General features: G+C 43.3%; 1 protein-coding gene across 14 annotated transcripts in view; it reads right to left on the bottom strand.

Moving 5' to 3' along the window:
* The window catches only part of MTCL1 (microtubule crosslinking factor 1), a 126,913-nt gene that overhangs the window by 101,753 nt on the left and 4,190 nt on the right, over positions 1-20,970 (bottom strand). For 10 of the 14 annotated variants that reach the window (XM_032152790.2, XM_058438643.1, XM_058438639.1 and 7 more), the window contains exons 2-3: positions 12,974-13,198; positions 11,008-11,166 (exon numbers count right to left, since the gene is read on the bottom strand). In XM_032152790.2, coding sequence (XP_032008681.1) covers positions 11,008-11,166; positions 12,974-13,198 — 384 coding nt within the window. Of the gene's footprint in view, positions 1-11,007; positions 11,167-12,973; positions 13,199-13,298; positions 13,544-13,592; positions 13,603-17,652; positions 17,674-18,988; positions 19,009-20,970 lie in introns of those variants that run through there. The other 4 variants (XM_058438649.1, XM_058438650.1, XM_058438648.1 and 1 more) reach the window with 4 other exon arrangements.

Below are 20,970 nucleotides of genomic sequence, written 5' to 3'. Positions count from 1 at the left end.
TTTTTGAGATGGAGTATCACTCTGTCGCCCAGGCTAGAGTGCAGTGGCGTGATCTCGGCTCACTGCAAGCTCTGCCTCCTGGGTTCTTGCCATTCTCCTGCCTCAGCCTCCCGAGTAGCTGGGACTACAGGCGCCTGCTACCACACTCGGCTAATTTTTTGTATTTTTAGTAGAGACGGGGTTTCATCTTGTTAGCCAGGATGGTCTTATCTCCTGACCTCGTGATCCAGCCCACCTTGGCCTCCCCAAAGTGCTGGGAAAACAGACGTGAGCCACCACATCCAGCCAATTATTTTTAAGAAAAGCAGCAAGCACAGTGTCCGTTTCACTACAAGTCAGAGGTTCCATTCTAACGTGTAGGTAAAATGTTGAAATGCCCTGCACATTATCAGAGATTCCCATCTTCCAAGAAAGTCTATCTTAGAGAAGGAGAGAAATAGATGGATCTTCAATCTCTCGGGAAGTCTGCAAAGTAATGTTCGCACAGCATCCCTGCGTCTGAGGGAGCCATCCCAAGGGTGCCATAATCTGCCCTAAAAGGTCCCCCGGAGCCTGCAGTGCTGTGGGTGAGACTGCACAGGAAATAAAAAGAAGGCAGCTGTACAGCACACAGGGGACAAGCCGGCGTTGTCCAAGCCCAGCGAGGAGCCTGGCTGACGTTCAGGAAGTTGATGAACAGAAGCAACTTCGCTTATCACTAACCAAACAGGGCAATTTCATGACTCACAGTCATTGTCAAAAAACTTGACCTACAGTGGAATTACTGGCTTTTATTAACTACCCTGAGGTAATGATATAAAGAATCAGAAATTCCTCAGCAAGAGATTTTTAAATGATGCCTTGGCTCTTTCTCAAGGGAAAATAAAGATGATTAAACCTTCACCCATGGAACAAATATTTATTCAGCATTTCATAAGGACAGGGCTGTGTAGAGAGACACAGACATACCAAAAGGCAAAGAGGTGAGTGGGCCAAAATGCCATTGAGGGATCAAATGAGACTCAGAACTGCCGGCTGGCACGGACTCCGTACCAAGAAAGCACTTTCAGGACATATATAGCTAAGTGATCAAGGCTGGGTGGCTCTGGCAGAGATCAATGGAACAGAGCAGGGAACCCAGAAATAGACCCAAACACATGTGCCCAACTGATTTTTGACAACAATGCAAAAGTAATTCAATGGAGGAAAGGTGGTCTTTTCAACAAATAATGCCAGAGTAACTGGATGTTCACAGGCCAAAAAAATGAAGCTTGACCTAAGTTTCATACCATATACAAAAATTAATTCAAAATGGATCACAGACATACATGTGCAATGTAAAACAATAAAACTTTCCAAAAAATACATAGGAGAAAATATTAAGGATGTAGGGTTAGGCACAGAGCTCTTAAAATTGATACCATAAAAGGAATCATTCATAAATTGGGCTTCCTAAACTAAAAATTTTTGCCCTGAGAAAACCCCGTAAGAGGATGAGAAGACAAGCTATGGAGTAAGAGAAAATATTTGCAAACCATATATCCGACAGAGGACTTGTATCTAAGACACGCCAAGTCAGTGGCTCACACCTATAATCCCAACACTGTGGGAAGCCAAAGTGAGAGGATCACTTGAGTCCAGGAGTTTGAGACAGCCTGCCTGGGCAACATTGTGAGACCCCATCTCTACAAAAGATTTTCTACAGTCAGCTGGGTGCGGTGGCATGTAACTCTAGTCCTAGTTACTCAGAAGGCTGAGGCAGAGGATCCCTTGAGCCCCAGAGCTCAAGGTGGCAGTACACCAAGATTATACCACTGTACTCCAATCTGGGTGACAGAGGGAGACCCTGTCTCTAAAAAAAATTTTTTTTAGAGACGGAGTCTCGCTCTGTCGCCCAGGCTGGAGTGCAGTGGCGTGATCGCGGCTCACTGCAAGCTCTGCCTCCTGGGTTCACGCCATTCTCCTGCCTCAGCCTCCGGAGTAGCTGGGACTACAGGCGCCCACCACCGCGCCCAGCTAATTTTTTGTATTTTTAGTAGAGACGGGGCTTCACCGTGGTCTCGATCTCCTGACCTCGTGATCCACCCGCCTCGGCCTCCCAAAGTGCTGGGATTACAGGCGTGAGCCACTGCGCCCGGCAAAAAATTTTAATTAATTAATTTAATGTACAAAGAACTCGCAAAACTCAACGATGAAAAAGATATATAACAGGCAGGCCTTACGCCTGTAATCCCAGCACTTTTGGAGGCTAACGCAGGAGGATCCCTTGAGGCCAGGAGTTTGAGACCAGACTGAGCAAAATGGCAAAACCCTGTCTCTCCGAAAAATATGGAAATTAGCCGGGCACGGTGGCACTAGCCTAGCTACTCGGGGCCGGGGGTGGGGGTGGAAGACGCTTAGTCGAGAGGACTGCTTGAGCCGAAGGAGGTCCAGGCTGCAGTGAGCTGTGATCACACCACCCGACTCCAGCCTGGGCGACAGCAAGACCTTGTCTCAAAAAACAGTACAATAAGCAAGCAATCCAGCTGGGCGTGATGGCTCACGTCTATAATCCCAACACTTTGGGAGGCTGAGGTGGGTGGATCACCTGAGGTCAGGAGTTTGAGACCAGCCTGGCCAACATAGTGAAACCCTTGTTTCTGCTAAAATAAAAAAAAATAGCTGGGCATGGTGGCCCACACCTGTAATCCCAGCTACTCGGGAGGCTGAGGCAGGAGAATCACTTGAACTCGGGAGGTGGAGGTTGCAGTGAGCCGAGATCACACCACTGCACTCCAGCCTGGGCGACAGAGCGAGAGTCCGTCTCAAAAAAAAAGAATGGACAACATAAGAAGGCCCCACATGGGACTAGCAGAAGTTTTAGAAAGAATACAGGTGATGAAAGGAAATATGATCCAGAGAAAATTTCACTATCGAACACTATTCGGAGTGAGAATTCTCCAGATTTCATGACAGACTTTATCAGACTGACGGTGAACGCTGAGCAAAATAAGAATAAATCTAGATAAAGTGGACTGAAACTATAGAATACCAAACACAAAAAGAAAAGTATAGGAGTCATCAGGAAGTAAAGACAGATTAGCTTCAAAAATAAAAATTATGCTGACAGCAGACCTCTCTATAGCAAAATGAGCCAAAAGATAATAAAATATTATCTTCAAAGTGTTGGAATTCCATGCCCAACTGAATAGATTCCAGGACAATATGAAATGAAAGCATTTCAGGCAATACTGCTAACTGAAAAAAACTGCTGAAGGATGTATTAAAAGATCAGCAAGAAGGAAACTGAACTCAGAGGAGTAACACTCAAGAAGCAGTAAGTAAACAAATAGGCAATTAAATTAACTGTAAATTAATCTAAACAAGCATTAGCTATTAAATAAGTTTTTAAAAGGTCATTTCAAAAAGATGAAACTAAAATGATACTAAAACATATGAAAGACAAGATTTGATTAGAGTTGAAGCTTTCTAAGATGGCTGTATTCTTCAGGAGGAGAATACAGCTAACGACTGGTTTTAAACTTCAAACATGCGTGTTAAACATGTGAGTAATCATTAAAATAACAGAAATAGAATGTATAACTTCCCAACTAAGACACAGAATTAAAAACTCAAAGAAAAGTCAAAGAAAGAAAGAAAGAGAGAGAGGGAAGGAGGGAGGGAGGGAAGGAGGGACGGAGGGAGGGAAGGGAGGGAGGGAGGAAGGGAGGGAGGGGAGGGAAGGGAAGGAAGGAAGGGAGGGAGGGAGGGAAGGGGGAGAGAGACAGAGAGAGACAGAAAGAAGGGGCAAGCAGGGAAAATAAAGAACATAAAATGCAATGACAGAAATAAACTCAAACCATCAGTAGCCACAATACACATACATGGATTAAATTTATCAGTTTAAAAAAGAGAGAGTCTCAGATCCCATTTTAAAAAAATGTAGCTACATTCTGTTCAGAAGAAATACACTGAAAACATAATGACATAGAAAAATGAAACTAAAGAAACCATAGAAAAGCTATCCCAGGCCATGTAAAGGACATGAACAGACATTTCTCAATTGAAGACATGTAAGTGGCCAAGAAACATGAAGAAATGCTCCACATCACTAATCATCAGAGAAATGCAAATGAAAACCACAATGAGATATCATCAAACACCAGTCAGAATGGCTGTTCTTAAAACATCAAAAAACAGCAGATGTTGGCATGGATATGGAGAAAAAGGAACTCTTATACACTGTTGGTGGGAATGTAAATTAGTACAACTCTATGGAAAACAGTATAGGGAATTCTCAAAGTAGTAAAAATAGAACTACCATTCAACCCAGCAATCTCATTAATGTGCATCTACCCAAAAGAAATCATTACATAAAAAAGACTCCCACGCTCATGTGTTTATTGAAGCAATATTCACAATAGCAAAATCATGGAATCAACCTAAGTATCCATCAATAGACGGTAAGATAAAGAAAGTGTGGTATACACCAGGGAATACTATGCAGCAACAAAAAAGAATGAAACCCTGTCTTTCACAGCAACATGGATGGAGCTGGAGGCCATTATCCTAAGTCAAATAACTCAGACACAGAAAATCAAATACTGAATGTTCTCACTTACAAGTGAGAGCTAAACAATGGGTAAACACAGACACAACGATGTAAATAATAGACACTGGGGAGTCCTTAAGTGGGGAGAATGGGTGGGATGGTGGTGAGGATTTAAACAAATTATCTACTGAGTACAGTGTTCACCACTTGGGTGGTAGGTGCACTAGAAGCCCAAACCTCATTGTTATACAAGATACTCATGCAGCAAACCTGCACACATGCCTCCGAATCTGAAATTTAAAGGAATTTTAAAAAGAATTACCAAAACCCTGGGGTTCAGACCACCACCATCTCTCTCAAGGATTTACTGGAGAAGCCTCCTAACTTGCTTTCTCCACTCTCCCTCCCCCTTATTATGGACTGAATGCTTATGCCCTCCCCCAAATTAATATGTGGAAGCCCTGACCCTCAGCGTGATGTTCTATGGAGGTGGAGCCTTGACCCCATGATGGGGTTAATATCTTTACGAAAAGAGGAAGAAACACCAGAACATGTGCTTGTTGCGCGCACGCACATGTGCTCTCTCGCTCTCTTTTCTCTTATTCTCACTCTCATGCTCTCTGCCATGTGAAAACACAGCAAGAAGGCAGCTATCTATAAGCAAGGAAGAAGGCTCTCACCAGGAACCAAACTGACTAACATTTTGATTTTCGAATTCCCAGCCTCCAGAACCGTCAGAAATAAACGTCTGTTGTTTAAGAAAAAAATAAAATAAAAAAAAAAAACAGAAAAAAAAGCTATCCCAAGCCAATACTACCCAAAAGAAATTTGGGATAGATAATGAAAGCAGATAAAAAAGACTTTACAGCACAAAGCAATACATTAGAATAAAGAGGTCATTACCAACTGATAAAGGGAATAACTCATCACAAGGAAGAGTCCTAAATCTGTTTTCACTTAAAAATATGGCATCAAGGCCGGGCGCAGTGGTTCATGTCTGTAATCCCAGCACTTTGGGAGGCCGAGGAGGGCAGATCACGAGGTCAGGAGATTGAGACCATCCTGGCTAACATGGTGAAACCCTGTCTCTACTAAAAATGCAAAAAAAATTAGCCGGGCATGGTGGCTGGCATCTGTAGTCCCAGCTACTCCTGAGGCTGAGGGAGGAGAATGGCGTGAACCCAGGAGGCAGAGCTTGCAGTGAGCCGCGATCACGCCACTGCACTCCAGCCTGGGCGACAGAGCGAGACTCCATCTCAAAAAAAAAGGCATCAAAATACATAAGGCAAAGTTTGACAAATTTCAAGAATAAAATTAAAATACACAATTATAATGGGACAAAAAGCTATAAAGGATATAGAAAATTTGAAAACAGCGAACAAATGAGTCAATACATTTTTCCAAATTGCAACAACACACTAATGAACTATAAATCAATCTCACAACCACCATTAAAAAATTGTTTTAGCAGAATGGAAAATATCAGAATGCACCCCAAATAACAAAGTTAAGCATTACTTTATTAAACCTTTGTGTATTTGTAAAACCTTTGTAGAGTTGTATATTGAGTGATGATGCCCTTTTTGCTATGTGTTACAACTGTCTTCAATCTAACAGATTTAAATCAAAGTCTGTACCCCAAAACACATTCGTCTCAAGCACACAGGAATCATTACAAAATCTGATGATTTACTATGCACAAAAGAAGTCTCGACCAAACCCAGGGAATCTATGTCATTTTCTGAGCTTGAGGAAAGGCGGCCGCAAGAAGTCGTCTCTTAGTTGGTTCCCTGGGGCTCTTTTCAATAACCTGAGCTCACTGGAATGATCTAGAACATGTATATGGTCCCGTATAAGTGCTGGCTAACCTGACTAGTTGTTATTTGTGTCTAGCATGTAATAGAACTCTAAAAATTGGGGGCAGAATGAAATACTGTTCAGTGAAAGAATTAGGGCAACCTTTAAGAAGTGGAAACTAAGCTAAGGTTAACCATTTTCTACTTTTTCAGAGATTCCGCTATAGGTAGAGTTGAATACTAGAAGAAATATATCAGAAAAAAAAAAAGATGAAAACTGTTTGAGCTTTGTACAAGCAGAGGGCGTGTGGGTGCCTAGGGTCACAGACTCCAAGAGTGAATAGGCACAGGATGCCAGCAAGCAAGCTGGCTAGTGGGAAGGGACAAATCTAACCAGATCAGCCCTTTTTTATGAATAGAGAAAGTAACTTTTCAAAGATACACCTCTAGTAGTTCAAAAAGAATCAGAGCACACAGTCCTAGTCATCATTCTAAACTGCTCTTCCACTTCAAGCCAACATTTACAGCCCTGGAGTGGGAAACCCAACAGGGAGCCGGGGATGGGTCAGGGGGTAATAGGCCGCTGTGTAATGCAAAAGAGTTAAGACAAGCCAAGGCAAGTCTGTCTGTTTAAGCAGAGTGACATGTTCAGAATTTTGGCATGTAGAGCAGAGAAAACAAAAGGAAAGGACTAGAAATCATGTACACATTCCACGTGCATGGTCAGCCCACACTGTCAGCTCTCAAATACTTGTCTGAGGTAGGGGACTGGTCAAAGTATGGACAGAGTGGAGAAAGAAAAATGTTTTTGTTTTGTTTTGTTTTTTGAGATGGAGTTTTGCTCTCGTTGCCCAAGTTGGAGTGCAATGGCGCGATCTCGGCTCACTGCAACCTCTGCCTCCTGGGTTCAAGCGATTTTCCTGCCTCAGCCTCCTGAGTAGCTGGGATTAGAGATGTATGCCACCATGCCTGGCTAATTTTTTGTATTTTTCGTAGAAACAGGATTTCATCATGTTAGCCTGGCTGGTCTCGAACTCCTGACCTCAGGTGATCCACCCACCTCGGCCTCCCAAAGTGCTGAGGTTAAAATTCATGTAACAGAAACAAACCATTTTCAAGTGCACAACTCAGTGGCATTTAGTACATTCACGTGTTGTGCCGCCACCACCTCTATCTCGTTCTAAAACATTTTCATCACCCCAAAAGGAAACCGCCTACCCATTAAGCAGATGGTCCCGCTTCTCCTCTCTCCCCAGCCCCAGGAAACCACGAATCTGTTTTCCATCTATATGAATTTATCTACTCTGGATATTTCTTATCAGTGGAATCAAACAGTATGTCTGGCTTCTGTTACTTGGCAGATTTTCAAGGTTCATCCGTGTCCTATCAGTTATCAGTGAGAAAGAAATGTCTAAAGCCTGCAAAAGCCGAACCTACAGCACTAAGCAAGCGGCTGAAGAGGGGAGAAGAGGGTTAAGGGTAACGCCATCGTCGGCCTTGGGGACTGAAAGGACTCAGGGACCGTTTCACAAATAGGAGACAGAGAAAGTGCAGGGTGGGGCAAGGAGCGATGAGTTTGTTCTAGACAGAGTCTAAAGTGCTAGGAAAACCTCATACTGGAGATGTCCACCAGGCAGCTGAAAACAGTCTAGGGCTTCAGAGGGAAGGGAGTGGTGGCTCCAGAGAAAAGGTATGGAGATGCTGTCTCACGGACCCCTGAGGCCAAGGGGACACACACACACCTGCAACAACTGCTGCTGCTCAGACACACAACACATGAACTGTCCTTGCCTTTTTCAGGAGGCCACACATCCATTTACAAAACTCCAGAGGTGAACAACAAAAAGTGAGGCTCAGGATAGTAAAAATATTATCCTCACCCCAGAGCAAAGTTCAGCCTGTTTGTACTGGCTTTTGCAAAAAGAACCCATTCACAAAGACAGCAGCTGGCATTTTCCGATAAATATTTCCTCCACCACCTTTGAACCTTGTATCACGAGATACCATCGTTCTCTGCTTCCAGTTTAATCTACCAGCATCTAACCCTCCTGGGACTCCTGTCAGTTCTATGATTCATTTAGAAGTTTGGTGTAAATATGCGGTCCCACCACCCTGACTGCAACTCTGAAGTAAAATACTTATTTCATCCCAATGGAACAATTCCTCTCAGTAATTCTAACCCACAAAGGGAGGGCTGATCCCTCTCCGTTCTCTCCTCACATCCACCCTGAGCCAGCATCAGGCTCTCTGAAGATACTTGTCTCACCCTGGCCTTGCTTTTGAATGTCAAGAGTAACAATAATCGTTTCCTCCTCCAAAGAGATGCCAAATCCTACACTAATCCATTTGAATGAATGCAAAAGAATCTTCACCTACTTAAAATATATATTTATGTTTATATAGTTATACACAAATGTATACACATATAAAATTTTATAAAATATACTTCTACAGTTGACTCTTGAACAACATACGTCTGAACTGTGAAAGTCCACTTATAGTCAAATCCTCTTCCACCTATGCCACCCCTGAGACAGCAAGACCAAACCCTCCTCTTCCTCCTCCATCTACTCAACGTGAAGACTGTGAGCATGAAGACCTTTACTGTGATCCACTTCCACTTAATGAATAGTAAATATATTTTCTCTTCCTTATGATTTTAACATTTTCTTTCCTCTAGCTTTATTATAAGAATACAGTACATAATACATACAACATGCAAAATATGTGTTGATTGGCCATTTTATGTTATCAGTAAGGCTTCCAGTCTACAGTAGGCTATTATTAGTTAAGTTTTGGGGGAGTCAAAAGCTATATACATTATTTTCTCTTTTTTTCTTTAAGAAACAGGGTCTTGCTGTGTTGCAAGGCCTCAAAGTCCTGAGCACAAGCAATCCTCCCGCCTCAGCCTCCCTAGTATCTAGGACTACAAGACATGCACAGATTTTCAACTGCACAGGAGGTGACCCCCGCATCCCCAATCCCCACGTTGTTCCAGAGTCAACTGTAAACTATTTTCTATACCCTCTAACTGTTGAGGTCAGGCTCAAACTGAGAAAGAAAATTATTCCAGCAAACTCAGAACAAAGGAACAGGAGGGAAGTAGATCCTCAATTAGAAGACAAATTCCTCGAGTCCTGGGAGCAGACACAAGTGTAAGTTAAGGGGTGAGGGTTACCTGTGATGAAAGCAAGCTCCCAGAAGCTAACCTCTTCCTCTGGGAGGCCACCTCATCTCCCAGGCATGCTCTGATCACACAGCTCTATGCTCTGCCCCCTTCATTCACTTCTCCACCCAGCATCTGCCAGGCACTGTTCCAGGCATGAGGGCCCCACAGTGAGCCAGACAGACAAAGCCCCTGTCCCTGCCCCACAGAGCTTGTGATCCGAAGGGGCACCGGTAAAGGAGGGGAGGGATGAAAGACAGAGAAAGAAAACACATAGCATTGTCAGATGAATGGTGACAACAGACAAATAATGTCCCAGAACACGTATGTCAGATGGGAAGGTGAACAGGGCTGGCCAGGGTGGAGATGGCGACAACTTTCATGAGTGTTGAGGGGAGGGGCTGAGTGAATCTCAGCAAGGACCCGAAAGAGATAAGGGAATGAGCCACAGGTGAGTGCCTGGAGAAAGAACATTCTGGCGAGGGCACGCATGGGAAGAGCAGGGAGGCCGAGGCAGCTGTGAGCAGAGGGGTGGGGGCAGAAGCAGAGAGGGGCACGCCTGCTACTTTGCTGTGATTTGTTTGTTTTGTTATCTGTCCGCCTGATTGAACTGGAGGTGCCTTGAGAGCAGGGTCTGCACTGCACATGCACAACTCCACCGAGAGCCCATGCGGGCCAGAACCAGGTGCGGCGGATGGGAGGGGGCGTGGATAGGGAAGAACTGTATGAATCAGGAAACTGTTCCAAAGGAAAAATGAGCCGCTAAGCAAGGCTGTTGGCAGGTGCAGGTAACACGCCAGAATTCACTGTGAGCTTAAAGCCTTCGCCAAAGGCTTTTAATTTCACCACACGCAGGACATTTTCCAAGAAAACACTCAGCTTTAATCTTATAATGGAAGTCAGTAACAAAAAAGGATTTGCATTGCTGTATGCAAATGAAAAAAATATATATTCATTTTCCAGATTATGCTAGAAAAATCACTCCCTAAAATTTAAAAATGTCTATATTTAACTCATTTTAGCTACATAGGTAGTGTTATATACATTGTCTGTTTATACAGCTTTAACAGACAACTGTAACATACTTTCCAGCTCACTGGAGAAGACTCTGGAGAAAAAAGCTACTTCTTAATTCTATATTCTAGCAATAATAGGCTCCACTTGGACACATCAAAGGAATTAATGGTCAGCTCATCTGAGTGGTAATTACAAAAACTAGCTTTAGACCAGGGCCCAATAAGCGTTTTCTGTAAAGGGCCAGATAGAAAATATTTCAGGCTTTGCAAGCATCACACAGTATTGAATCCATAGTCTTCTTTGCTTTTGGGGGCTTTCTTTCCTGTGAGTTTTGCTTGTTTGCTTGTTTGTTTACCACGCTAGGAAAAAAATGTAAAAACAATCTAACTTCTGAGCCAAACAAACAGGCCACAGTTTGCCAACCTCAGCTTTCGACCACAATGAGAAGGGGGCACTTGGAGTTCCAAGCCCCTCCTTATAAAATCCAAGCGGGCAGGACTCCCACAGTTCTGGATTACCTCTTTCAGTCTCTCCAGCTCATTCTGGAGGGCCTGTTTGGATATTTCCACTTCAATCATCTGCTGTCGGAGAGTTTCGTTTTCATCCTCAGCTTTAGAGCGCTTTTCCTCCACCGTCTTAAGTTCGTGGTGCAATCTGACAGATACATCTTTGGCTACCTGCATCGACCCACAGAAATCATTATCAGGATATGAGGCTTTTTGTGTGCTAAGGGTACTATCAGACAACATCAGAGGCAAAATCATTAAGTAATATGATATTACACCACGTAGCAAAGACCCTGGCAATATATAACTGACTTACTTTTAAAAGGAGTAGGAGATTCATTTAAAAATGAAATCAACATCTGGACTAAAAGGCCACTCTGGCTGGTCTGATGGTGGTGCATTATCAGAACGTGCTAACATCAGTGTCACTCAAGTTGGTATACAACCCCCGCAACTGCTAAATTTAAATGGCTTTAAAATAAATAAATTGTTTTTAAAGCCCACTTTGGATAACCCTCCTCCCTCACAGATGATCACCAACCATGCCAATTCTGCCCAGGCTCATGGGCTTTAAGTGAGAAATTCAAATAATTTTGTTTATTGCCGGAGTACTTGTGAAATCTCATCTAGCCTTTCAGTGTGATAACAGGAAAAGAACCTTTGCAATTCTACCAAAGTTATAAACCACTAACAAAATGTCATTCAGGACATAAACAAATGAACATTTCTATTCACTAAAGTAATACTGAACCTACCTGCTAACAAAACAAGTAAGTTGCCTATAATCCCAGCACTTTGGGAGGCAAATAAAGGAGAATCACTTGAGTTCAGGAGTTTGAGACCAGCCTGGGAAACACAGTGAGACCCTGTCTCTAAAAAAATTATAAAAATAAAAAATAATCCAGGCATGGTGGTGCATGCCTATAGTCCCAGCTACTTGAGAGGTGAAGATGGGAGGGTCGCTTGAGCCCAGGAGTTCGAGGTAACAGTGAGCTATGATGGTGCCTCTGCACTCCAGCCTGGGTGACAGAGCAAGATCCTATCTCTAAAATAATAATAAAAAAAATTCTGTATGCATAAGATGTTCAATGTAGTCAAGTTTTAAATGTTGTACTGTGGCTCTGGTGTGGTAAACCACTTGAATGAGCAAAGCAGTTAAACACGTTTACTTTCTAAAAGCAAATGAGGAAAGAGGCCTCGTAAGAGAAATATAAATCACCCTTTATGACACTGAATGACATTTTTTTAGTGGTTTATAACTTTGGTAGAATTGCAAAGGTTCTTTTCCTGTTATCACACTGAAAGGCTAGATGAGATTTCACAAGTACTCCGGCAATAAAGAGAATAGTATGCATAATTCATCTCTAGATAAATGATTTGATAATCAGGTCATGAGGGCCTCGCTGCCCACGGAGAGAAAATGGCTTAAAGTCTGGGATTTCTTCCCATTATTCCCACTTCTCCCAGTGGTTCTCAAAGACACCTTAGACAATTTGTGATTACTTCTCCTGGCGTTAGATCCTCACTACACAAGTCTCGCTTGGGTTATGGGAATGTCAGGATTTCTACATCCTAGAAACCTAAATAACGATAAAAAAATGTTAAGTGATATGGTCAACTTTTAAGAGTGGCCTTTGACTACACTGATAATCAATAGATTTTTTAAAAAAATATTTCAGATCTTTCAGAGTTTCTGCAGAATTTCTATCCAATTGTCAGACCCACTGGCAGGTATTAATTCTTTGTTATTGCAGATTATCATCATTTTTTTAAAGTTCATATTATGACAAATGTAAACCTTGGGCTGTCAAAGTCATACAACTACACACGCTCTATAAGCCATAAAGCAAACCAAGACTGTTTATGCTGCAATCTGTAGAGACAGACACAAGCAGGGAAAAAACACCAGGGCGATGTGCACGTGGCCAGCCGGTCCACAGCAGCCTTGGGGGGTGCACGCACCACCCCTCTCACTCACCTTCAAGTCCTGCTCCAGGCTTCGAATAAGCTCGCCATCGACCTGACCTGTCTCAGCCACTTTCAGGCTTTTCTGCTCGGCTTTCCGAAGACGGTACTGCAGGATTCGGCAGTTTTTATTAGCGCGGTCCAGTTCTCGCCGAAGTTCCTGCAGCTGGTAAACATCTTCCTCTAAATAACTGTCTCTCATCTCTTCCATCTCAGCACGGAGTTCATCTAACTCATCCTATGCAAACCAGACAGAGAAGATTTATGAGCCAAGTACATCAAAAAAGGATGGCGTGTCTCTCCTTCATACCCGCTCCTCAATACTAAATATTGAATACCTGCACGCTTACGCATCAGCTCATGGCCACGCCTGGATGACAGGCACCAAAACCTCTGGAAATTTGCATATGAGATAATATAATCGAGTATCTGTTCAAATCTTATGTAACCAGAAGCTAAAAAACTGGATTATTCATTGTGGCCTCTCAGAACTTATCCCACTCCCAATATCTCCCTACACAATCAGATAAAATCAACTCTGCAGATAATTGAACCTTTGGATTCAAACCAAACATTGACCTAAGCCTTTATCTCTAAGGCATAATCTAGGTACTAAGATGAATCATACGGACCCTGCCTTCAAAGAACATAAACTTCAGTAGGATAACAAGTGCTAATTGCCCTGGAACTATAACATACCTGCAAATGTCCCAAAAATTCTGTTCCACAAGACACATGTCAGCATTGACTAAGCGACGCTATCCACAAATAAGACATTTTCCATTATTTTTCTTTTTTTGTGGAGATGGAGTCTTGCTTTCTTGCCCAGGCTGGAGTGCAGTGGCGCGATCTCCACTCAGTGCAAGCTCTGCCTCCTGGGTTCACGCCATTCTCCTGCCTCAGCCTCCCAAGTAGCTGGGACCACAGGCGCCCACCACCATGCCCAGCTAATTTTTTTTTTTTGTATTTTTAGTAGAGACGGGGTTTCACTGAGTTAGACCAGGATAGTCTCGATCTCCTGACCTCGTGATCCGCCCGCCTCGGCCTCCCAAAGTGCTGGGATTACAGGCATGAGCCACAGCGCCTGGCCCATTTTCCATTATTTTAAATACACATTGGGTCTGTTTTTTCCCATTCACCTATTCTGGTTTTCCTACCCCTCCACTCTTTGCTGTCCACAGGAATGCACCCTGAATACAGGCGAACCCAAGGAGTCATCTCATTCCTGGCTCCCCCTCTCCTCCCATTCTGCAGCCAAGCCCTCAGCCAGAGCTGTGCCCCTTCCGGATGGATCACCCTGGTCCAGGCCTCCATCCCTGGGGGAGGGGAGCCACACACAGATGTAAGTGGAGACACACAGGTGCCCACTGCTCAGCTGGCCCTCTAATCCTCCTACAGTCTGTCCCCCACCCAGCAGAGTGATCCTTCTAATGTGCAAATCAGACCACCTCACTCCCTACTCAAACCCTCCAGTGGCTTCCTTCTTTCCAAGCCTCCTGGCCACACACCCTCCCTGCCCACGACTAGCCTCGCAGGGTCTGAGACTGCTCGCACCTTTGCTTCTTCAGGCCTCAAGACCTCACCTGCTATTCCCACTTCTGAAAACACTCCCCACTCCAGATCTCTGCAGAGCTCATTACATCATATAATCTGAGCCTCCCCTGGCCACCCTCATCAGCCCCTGAGTCTCTAGTCTCTTGCTGGCTCTATTTTCTTCCCACCTCTGAGTGCCATCTAATAGTACTGGTATTTTTTCCTACTTACTGTCTGTCACCTACACTAACAAGGTAAGCTTCAGAGGGGAGCAAGCTTGTCTGTCTTGCTCCTCTCTGCATCCCGAGCAGCAAGGAGCACACGGTAGGTCCTCAACAAATATTGCTGAAAGAATACACAGGTGTGCCAGTGAACACTTACAAACACCAAATCAGAAAGGCGACTAACATCAGACACAACTGCATGCTCGCTTTGTTCCAGTCTTGCAGCCCAATGATGAAAGCTTCTTCCCAAACCCACAGATGTAGCTGCAGGTATGAGATATTCACTCTTCTGAAGTGTTACACAAGATTTAAAGGAGGAACAATTTGGAAGGAGGAAGATTAAGGAAACATTCTAGGGATTTTCTTGACTAGTTTCATAATTGGTAGTTTCAGATGCCTCCAGAATAGCATGCACTCAGTTATTCCCATTTACTTTATTCAATTAAGGTTCAAGAAAAAAAAAATCTCTTCTGCACTTAGACACCCTAATTGTACATTCTCATCCTGCTATTCAGTTTGTTCCTGGATTCTTACCACTCATGCTAATCCTGTATTTATTCTTAAAACCAGGGATTGACTAACAATAAAGAACAAGGTGCCCAACATCCGAGCCTCAGACAAAAAAAAAAAAAAAAATGAACAAAAAGAAATCTCCTGAAGATGTGTTTATCCTAGGTAAGATTAAGTACAAGAAACACAACAAATAAAAATGTGAATCCTTACGGAAAAATAAGGGTTGGCACAAAATGGGGTGACGATGATGCTTCAGTCAACCTTAGCTGCACACAGTGGTCTACTGGAAAGGGCATAGATATGGCAACTCATCCCCCAATCCAGCCTGTAGGTTCTCTCCACTCTGCATACACTATCCCATCAAGAGAATGAGCTACTCACTTGACCAGGACTCAACTGGAGCCTGTTTCAATAGGCTACCAAGGAGAACAGATGTTAAAGAAGAAAGCTTCGCCAACTTCCCAGTAGTCGAATGCATAAAATGTTCTTCCTCTTGGCTCCTAAGTGTACCTACAGAATTTCTATACCAATGATGAAAATATTAAAAGTATAAGATGTCCTAACGTGTCTTAAGAAAGATCAGTCTTAACACTGAAAATGTTGTGAACTCTAACCAAGTTTCATTTCTTTTTTCCTCCATGGAAATCTCTTCTGGTAAATCCTGGTCCTTGTGGGAAGATCTGCTGGAACTGGAAGTTATTGGACTGAGCATAGGAGCTGATCAGCTGAACGCACATAAACAGAATGGGTGGTTTGGGCTCTTCAGGGGACCAGAGAACACAGCTCTTTGAGGACAGTGCTTGACAACCTTCCGCAAACCTGCCACAAACAGGAAGTTGTTACTGAGGTTCTGAAGACGCCCTATGGGAGCTGTGCCCCTGCACTACCCACTCCTAGAGGAGGTCAACTGCAGACTGAAAGCTTTAAAATGAGCCTTGTGGTTGTCACTCTTTGGATAGAGTGGGAAGTTAGTTCTGAATCTTCAAAAATCAACGTCAAGTTTGATTCACACCCCATCCATGAAACTAATGGATCAGACTTTGAGAAAGAACCTAATCACAATGCTTGTTTCTGAGTAAAGAGGTAATTGTTTCACTGAGTCATTAATTCTAATCAGTTCAATACAAGCAATAATCACTAAATGTTCAACACTAAGTCAATATATGTATATGTATATGTACATGTATATCCATACATACAAATATACACTGACTCCGGCCATTCTGTTCATGGAAAGAATGGTTTGTGATTGCTTTTCTTTCCAGAAAGCCTGCCAAAGTCATTAATGCCTGGGATTATCTGCAACTAAGACGAAAGTTTTTAAAATGCAATATAGCCCTAAGATGCAAGATACAGCTTCCAGGTATAAAATGTCTCCAGCTTTCAGACTTTGCAACAGGACAGCCCACATCCACCCTAATGTTAAATGCTGCATTTTCATACAGATGTTACAGGCTACGAAAACTGTTCAAGGGCCAGATGCACCCACACCTCCACATCATTGAGCAGGCCAGATGTAAATAGCAGTATTTTTTGGCACAAATAATCACCAACATTAGTTGTACTGAAAATAAAATTAGGGGCCGGGTGCGGTGGCTCACGCCTGTAATCCCAGCACTTTGGGAGGCCGAGGCGGGCAGATCACGAGGTCAGGAGATCAAGACCATCCTGGCTAACACGATGAAACCCCGTCTCTACTAAAAATAAAAAAAATTAGCCAGGCGTGGTGGCGGGCACCTGTAGTCCCAGCTACTCGGGAGGCTGAGGCAGAAGAATGGCGTGAACCCGGGAGGTGGAGCTTGCAGTGAGCGGAAATCACACCACTGCACTCCAGCCTGGGCAACAGAGTGAGACTCCATCTCAAAAAAAAAGAAGAGAAAAAAGAAAATTAGGGAGAGATCATATGATATGGTTTGGCTGTGTCCCCACTCAAATCTCATGTTGAACTGTAGCTCCCATAATCCTCACGTGTCATGGGAGGGACCCAGTGGGAGGTAACTGAATCATGGGGGCGGGTTTCTCCTGTGCTGCTCTTGTGACAGTGAGTAAGTTTCAAAAGAGATCTGACGGTTTTATAAAGGGCAGTTTCCCTGCACATGTTCTTACATGCCTCCATGTAATATGTGTCTTGCTCCTCCTTTGCCTTCCACCATGATTGTGAGGCCTCCTCAGCCATGTGGAACTGTGAGTCCATTAAACCCTTTTTCCTTTATAAATTACCCAGTCTAGTGTTTCACAGAAGTATAAAAATGGCCCAATGCACCATAACTGCATGTATTTAAATCACTGCTCTTACAATTCATATTTAATCTAAATTTACAGAACAGGCTTCGTTTATTAAGCACCTCACCCTCATTACTAACCCTATCAGGAACACATTACACAGTTTATACACAAAAAAAACAAAACCGAGGCTAGTTACCTGTGTCCAAAGCTTCACATCTAGTAAATTGAAGTCACACTGCAAACCCAGGCCTGCCTGCTTTCAATCACACACTCTTTCGAGTAAATACTATAAATTATTTGCTTCAACCTGGACAAATGAAACAATAATAGACCTTCAATTGTACTTTTACAAGTCCACCATCAGTGTAAACCAATAAAAGCAGCCTAACATTTACAGCTCGACAAGTGACAAGACACGAGCATATCCATTAGGGCAACTGGTTCTTAGGAAGACACTGCAATGTGCAGCAAAGATGCTCGTGCCCCTTCCCCCCTTTTTTTAAAGAGACAGGGTCTCACTCTGTGACCCAACCTGGAGCGCAGTGGTGCAGCCATGGCTCACTGCCACCTTGAGCTCCTGGGCTCAAGTGATCTTCCTGCCTCAGCCTCCTGAGTAGCTGGGATTACAAGCACGTGCCACCATGCCTGGCTAATACTCCCATCTTTAAAATGAGGAAACTCAGATTCTAAAAGTATAAATGGCTTTCCACCATTATTGGTCTGTTGCAGCAATAGGACCAGGGCCAGTGTTTCAACTCTTCCCAGAGAGCCTAGAAAAAAGTAATTTTCAGGTTCAGTGAAAAGAAGTTAAAGAGAAGCAAATTATAAACCATGTAAGCTGGCAGCAGCCATTTGAAAAACAAAAACTATGATTATTGGAATTAGGGTCATGACGGATAGTGATTTTCAAACTAACATTACATTAATTTTCTGACGGCATGCTCCAATTTAGAAAACTGTATTGCAGAACCTTAACAACATCTGCCAACTAAAAATTTAAGTAAACTAAATCAAGCAGAGCATATGATGTTTCTGGCAGGTGTAATTTAGAGATAGTACATAAAACTGCAAAATCGCTGTTGTCTTTTTATACATGGAAATCAGAAAAAAAAACTGTCCTTAATAGTTTTCTACTGAATTAACATCAAGTCTGGAGGATACTTAAGTATTAAATCATTATCTCATTGAAAAGCTAGTTTTAATTAAATATCTTTTTTAAGTTTTGTATATAAAACGAAATCTTGAAGTACTGTGAAGTCCAGTCAACTATTCCCCTTTGCCGGTGGCTGACAAATCAAGCCTTATCATGTATCTCAAATTAGAGGAATAATGAGGTACCAGGTGTGCACTAGAGTAAACCAAGATTAAAATTACATGTTTTGATAAAAATCTCTAAGAGGATAGTTTTATCCATGAATATATAATAAAAACCAAATCCATGGATTCTTAGTATAAGTGATGAAAACTCTTAATCATGTTAATAACTATATGAAAATCTTAATCTCTTTTAAATACCCAAAATCAGTAATTACCTCTATTTTAGCACCTCCTCTTTAAATAGACCCAGTTTTGATGGTAGAAGCAGTCATCTGGCTACTGCTGCAATAATTCTATCTTCTGGGCAGACAGAAACTACCGTCTTTTGTAACATACGAATAATCCACCTCATTTCCCTCCAGACAAGGGAAATGTTCTCCAAGAGTCCCAGCTGTAACTACGGAGGTGCAGGGCCACTCCCACTGTCTACCAGGTGATGGTCCAGCCAGCAGCTGGTGGCCGCAGCCCTCGTTTACATTAGCTGCCACTGAAAATGATCACAGCCACTCTTTCACTGGCTGAATATAGAGTGGGTATGGATAGCGAATGTCAGGAAAGAATGGGGAATACTGTCCATGTTAACCCTTCTGAAAGAGAAAGAAGGAGGAGGTGGGGAGCAAGGAGGCGCTGAGACACCTCAGCTGCAGAGCACTGCTTGCGCTCCTCTCCAAGTGCCCCTCCACCCCCAGGCCACACTGAGCACCCAGCATCTGGGCAGCCCGGCAGCCAAATGTCACAAACCAGGTCAGGGCCTGAAACTCAAAAGGCTAACTCCAGTGAGAAGCAGGATGGTAAGCTTGGATCAGCAGTGAGACACTGCAGCCTAGAAAACCAAAGCTCAACCTCTCCCTTAGGAAATCATTCCTCTCCAAGAAGCCAATTTTCTCTGCCCTTGTATCTAGCACCAACTTGTTTTCTTTTAACAAAAAAAAATTCCTATGAAATAACTGAGAAAGCAAAGCAAAAAGAAACAGCTCTTCCCACCCCAGTCCTCACCCACCCTGCAGGAGGTCAGCATGGCAAGAGGACACTATTTGGGGGTGGGGGAGGTGTGGGGTTATGGCTGCTAAAAGCATTTTCAAAATAGGCTCATAAATGCCAACTGATTAAATCCTCCTGAAAAGCCTGTGGAAACAGAGAACATAATTAATATGTTGACGACGAGCACTCCAGCTTGTCTGATTGTCTCCGAGCACTCGAGCAAAACATAGTCCTGGCAGCCTGGCAGGGAAGGAACACACCAGCGCTTTACCAAAGTCCTCAGCATTAAGAAGGTGCCTGGGTTTTACGAGAAGCCCAGGCCTTTGAATAACTGAAGCGCTCACCTGAATTTCTGAATATTCCAAATGTATTTGAGTTTATCAGAGGTCAAAGGACAACGAGAGTGCTTTTCTGTCTGTGTTTTCACACAAAAGCCAGCTACCTGGATTGATTTTGCATTTTTCACCTAGTCACCCAGGCACCATTTGATGAAGGTGGGGAAGGAACAGAAAGCAGGGTCAGGGACGACCAAATTTGCTCTGTTACAGCACAACACAAGGTATCCGCTTCTCTGTTGACACTGACTATTTTAAAAAATACAGGCCAGGCTGGGCGCGGTGGCTCATGCCTGTAATCCCAGCACTTTGGGAAGCCGAGGCAGGCAGATCACCTGAAGTCAGGAGTTCAAGACCAGCCTGGCCAACATGATGAAACCCTGTCTCTAGTAAAAATTCAAAAACTAGCCAGGCGTGGTGGCGGGCACTTGTAATCCCAGCTACTCGGGAGGCTGAGGCAGGAGAACTGCTTGAACCTGGGAGGCAGAGGGTGCAGTGAGCCGAGATCACGCCACTGCACTCCAGCCTGGGCGACAGAGCAAGACTCCGTCTCAAAAATAAATAAATAAAAATAAAATAAAATAAAATAAAAAATATAGCAGCCTGGCTAAAAGCCAAGATAATTCCACTTAAATGTCCTGATCCAAAGGACATCCTCCTAAGGTTTTGCTGGACTTATTTTTCTGTTGAATTGGGCTTTGGTCATTCTTGTTCAGAAACTGTGACAGTCTTGTACAACAATGATGACAGTATTTACTTGGAATCCTCCAGAATATAGCAACGTAAAATTTGTGGGCTGAGCCTCTTGTCAGATACATTGGAACAGATGGATGCTATATCTAATCCTGAGAGTTAGTACTGTGCAGCGCTCCCTAACAAAG

Source organism: Hylobates moloch, unplaced genomic scaffold, assembly GCF_009828535.3.
Source record: "Hylobates moloch isolate HMO894 unplaced genomic scaffold, HMol_V3 SCAFFOLD_5, whole genome shotgun sequence".
Lineage (NCBI taxonomy): Eukaryota > Metazoa > Chordata > Mammalia > Primates > Hylobatidae > Hylobates > Hylobates moloch.
The sequence above is the reverse complement of the archived record's forward strand: the minus strand, read 5'-3'. Positions and strand labels throughout refer to the sequence as shown.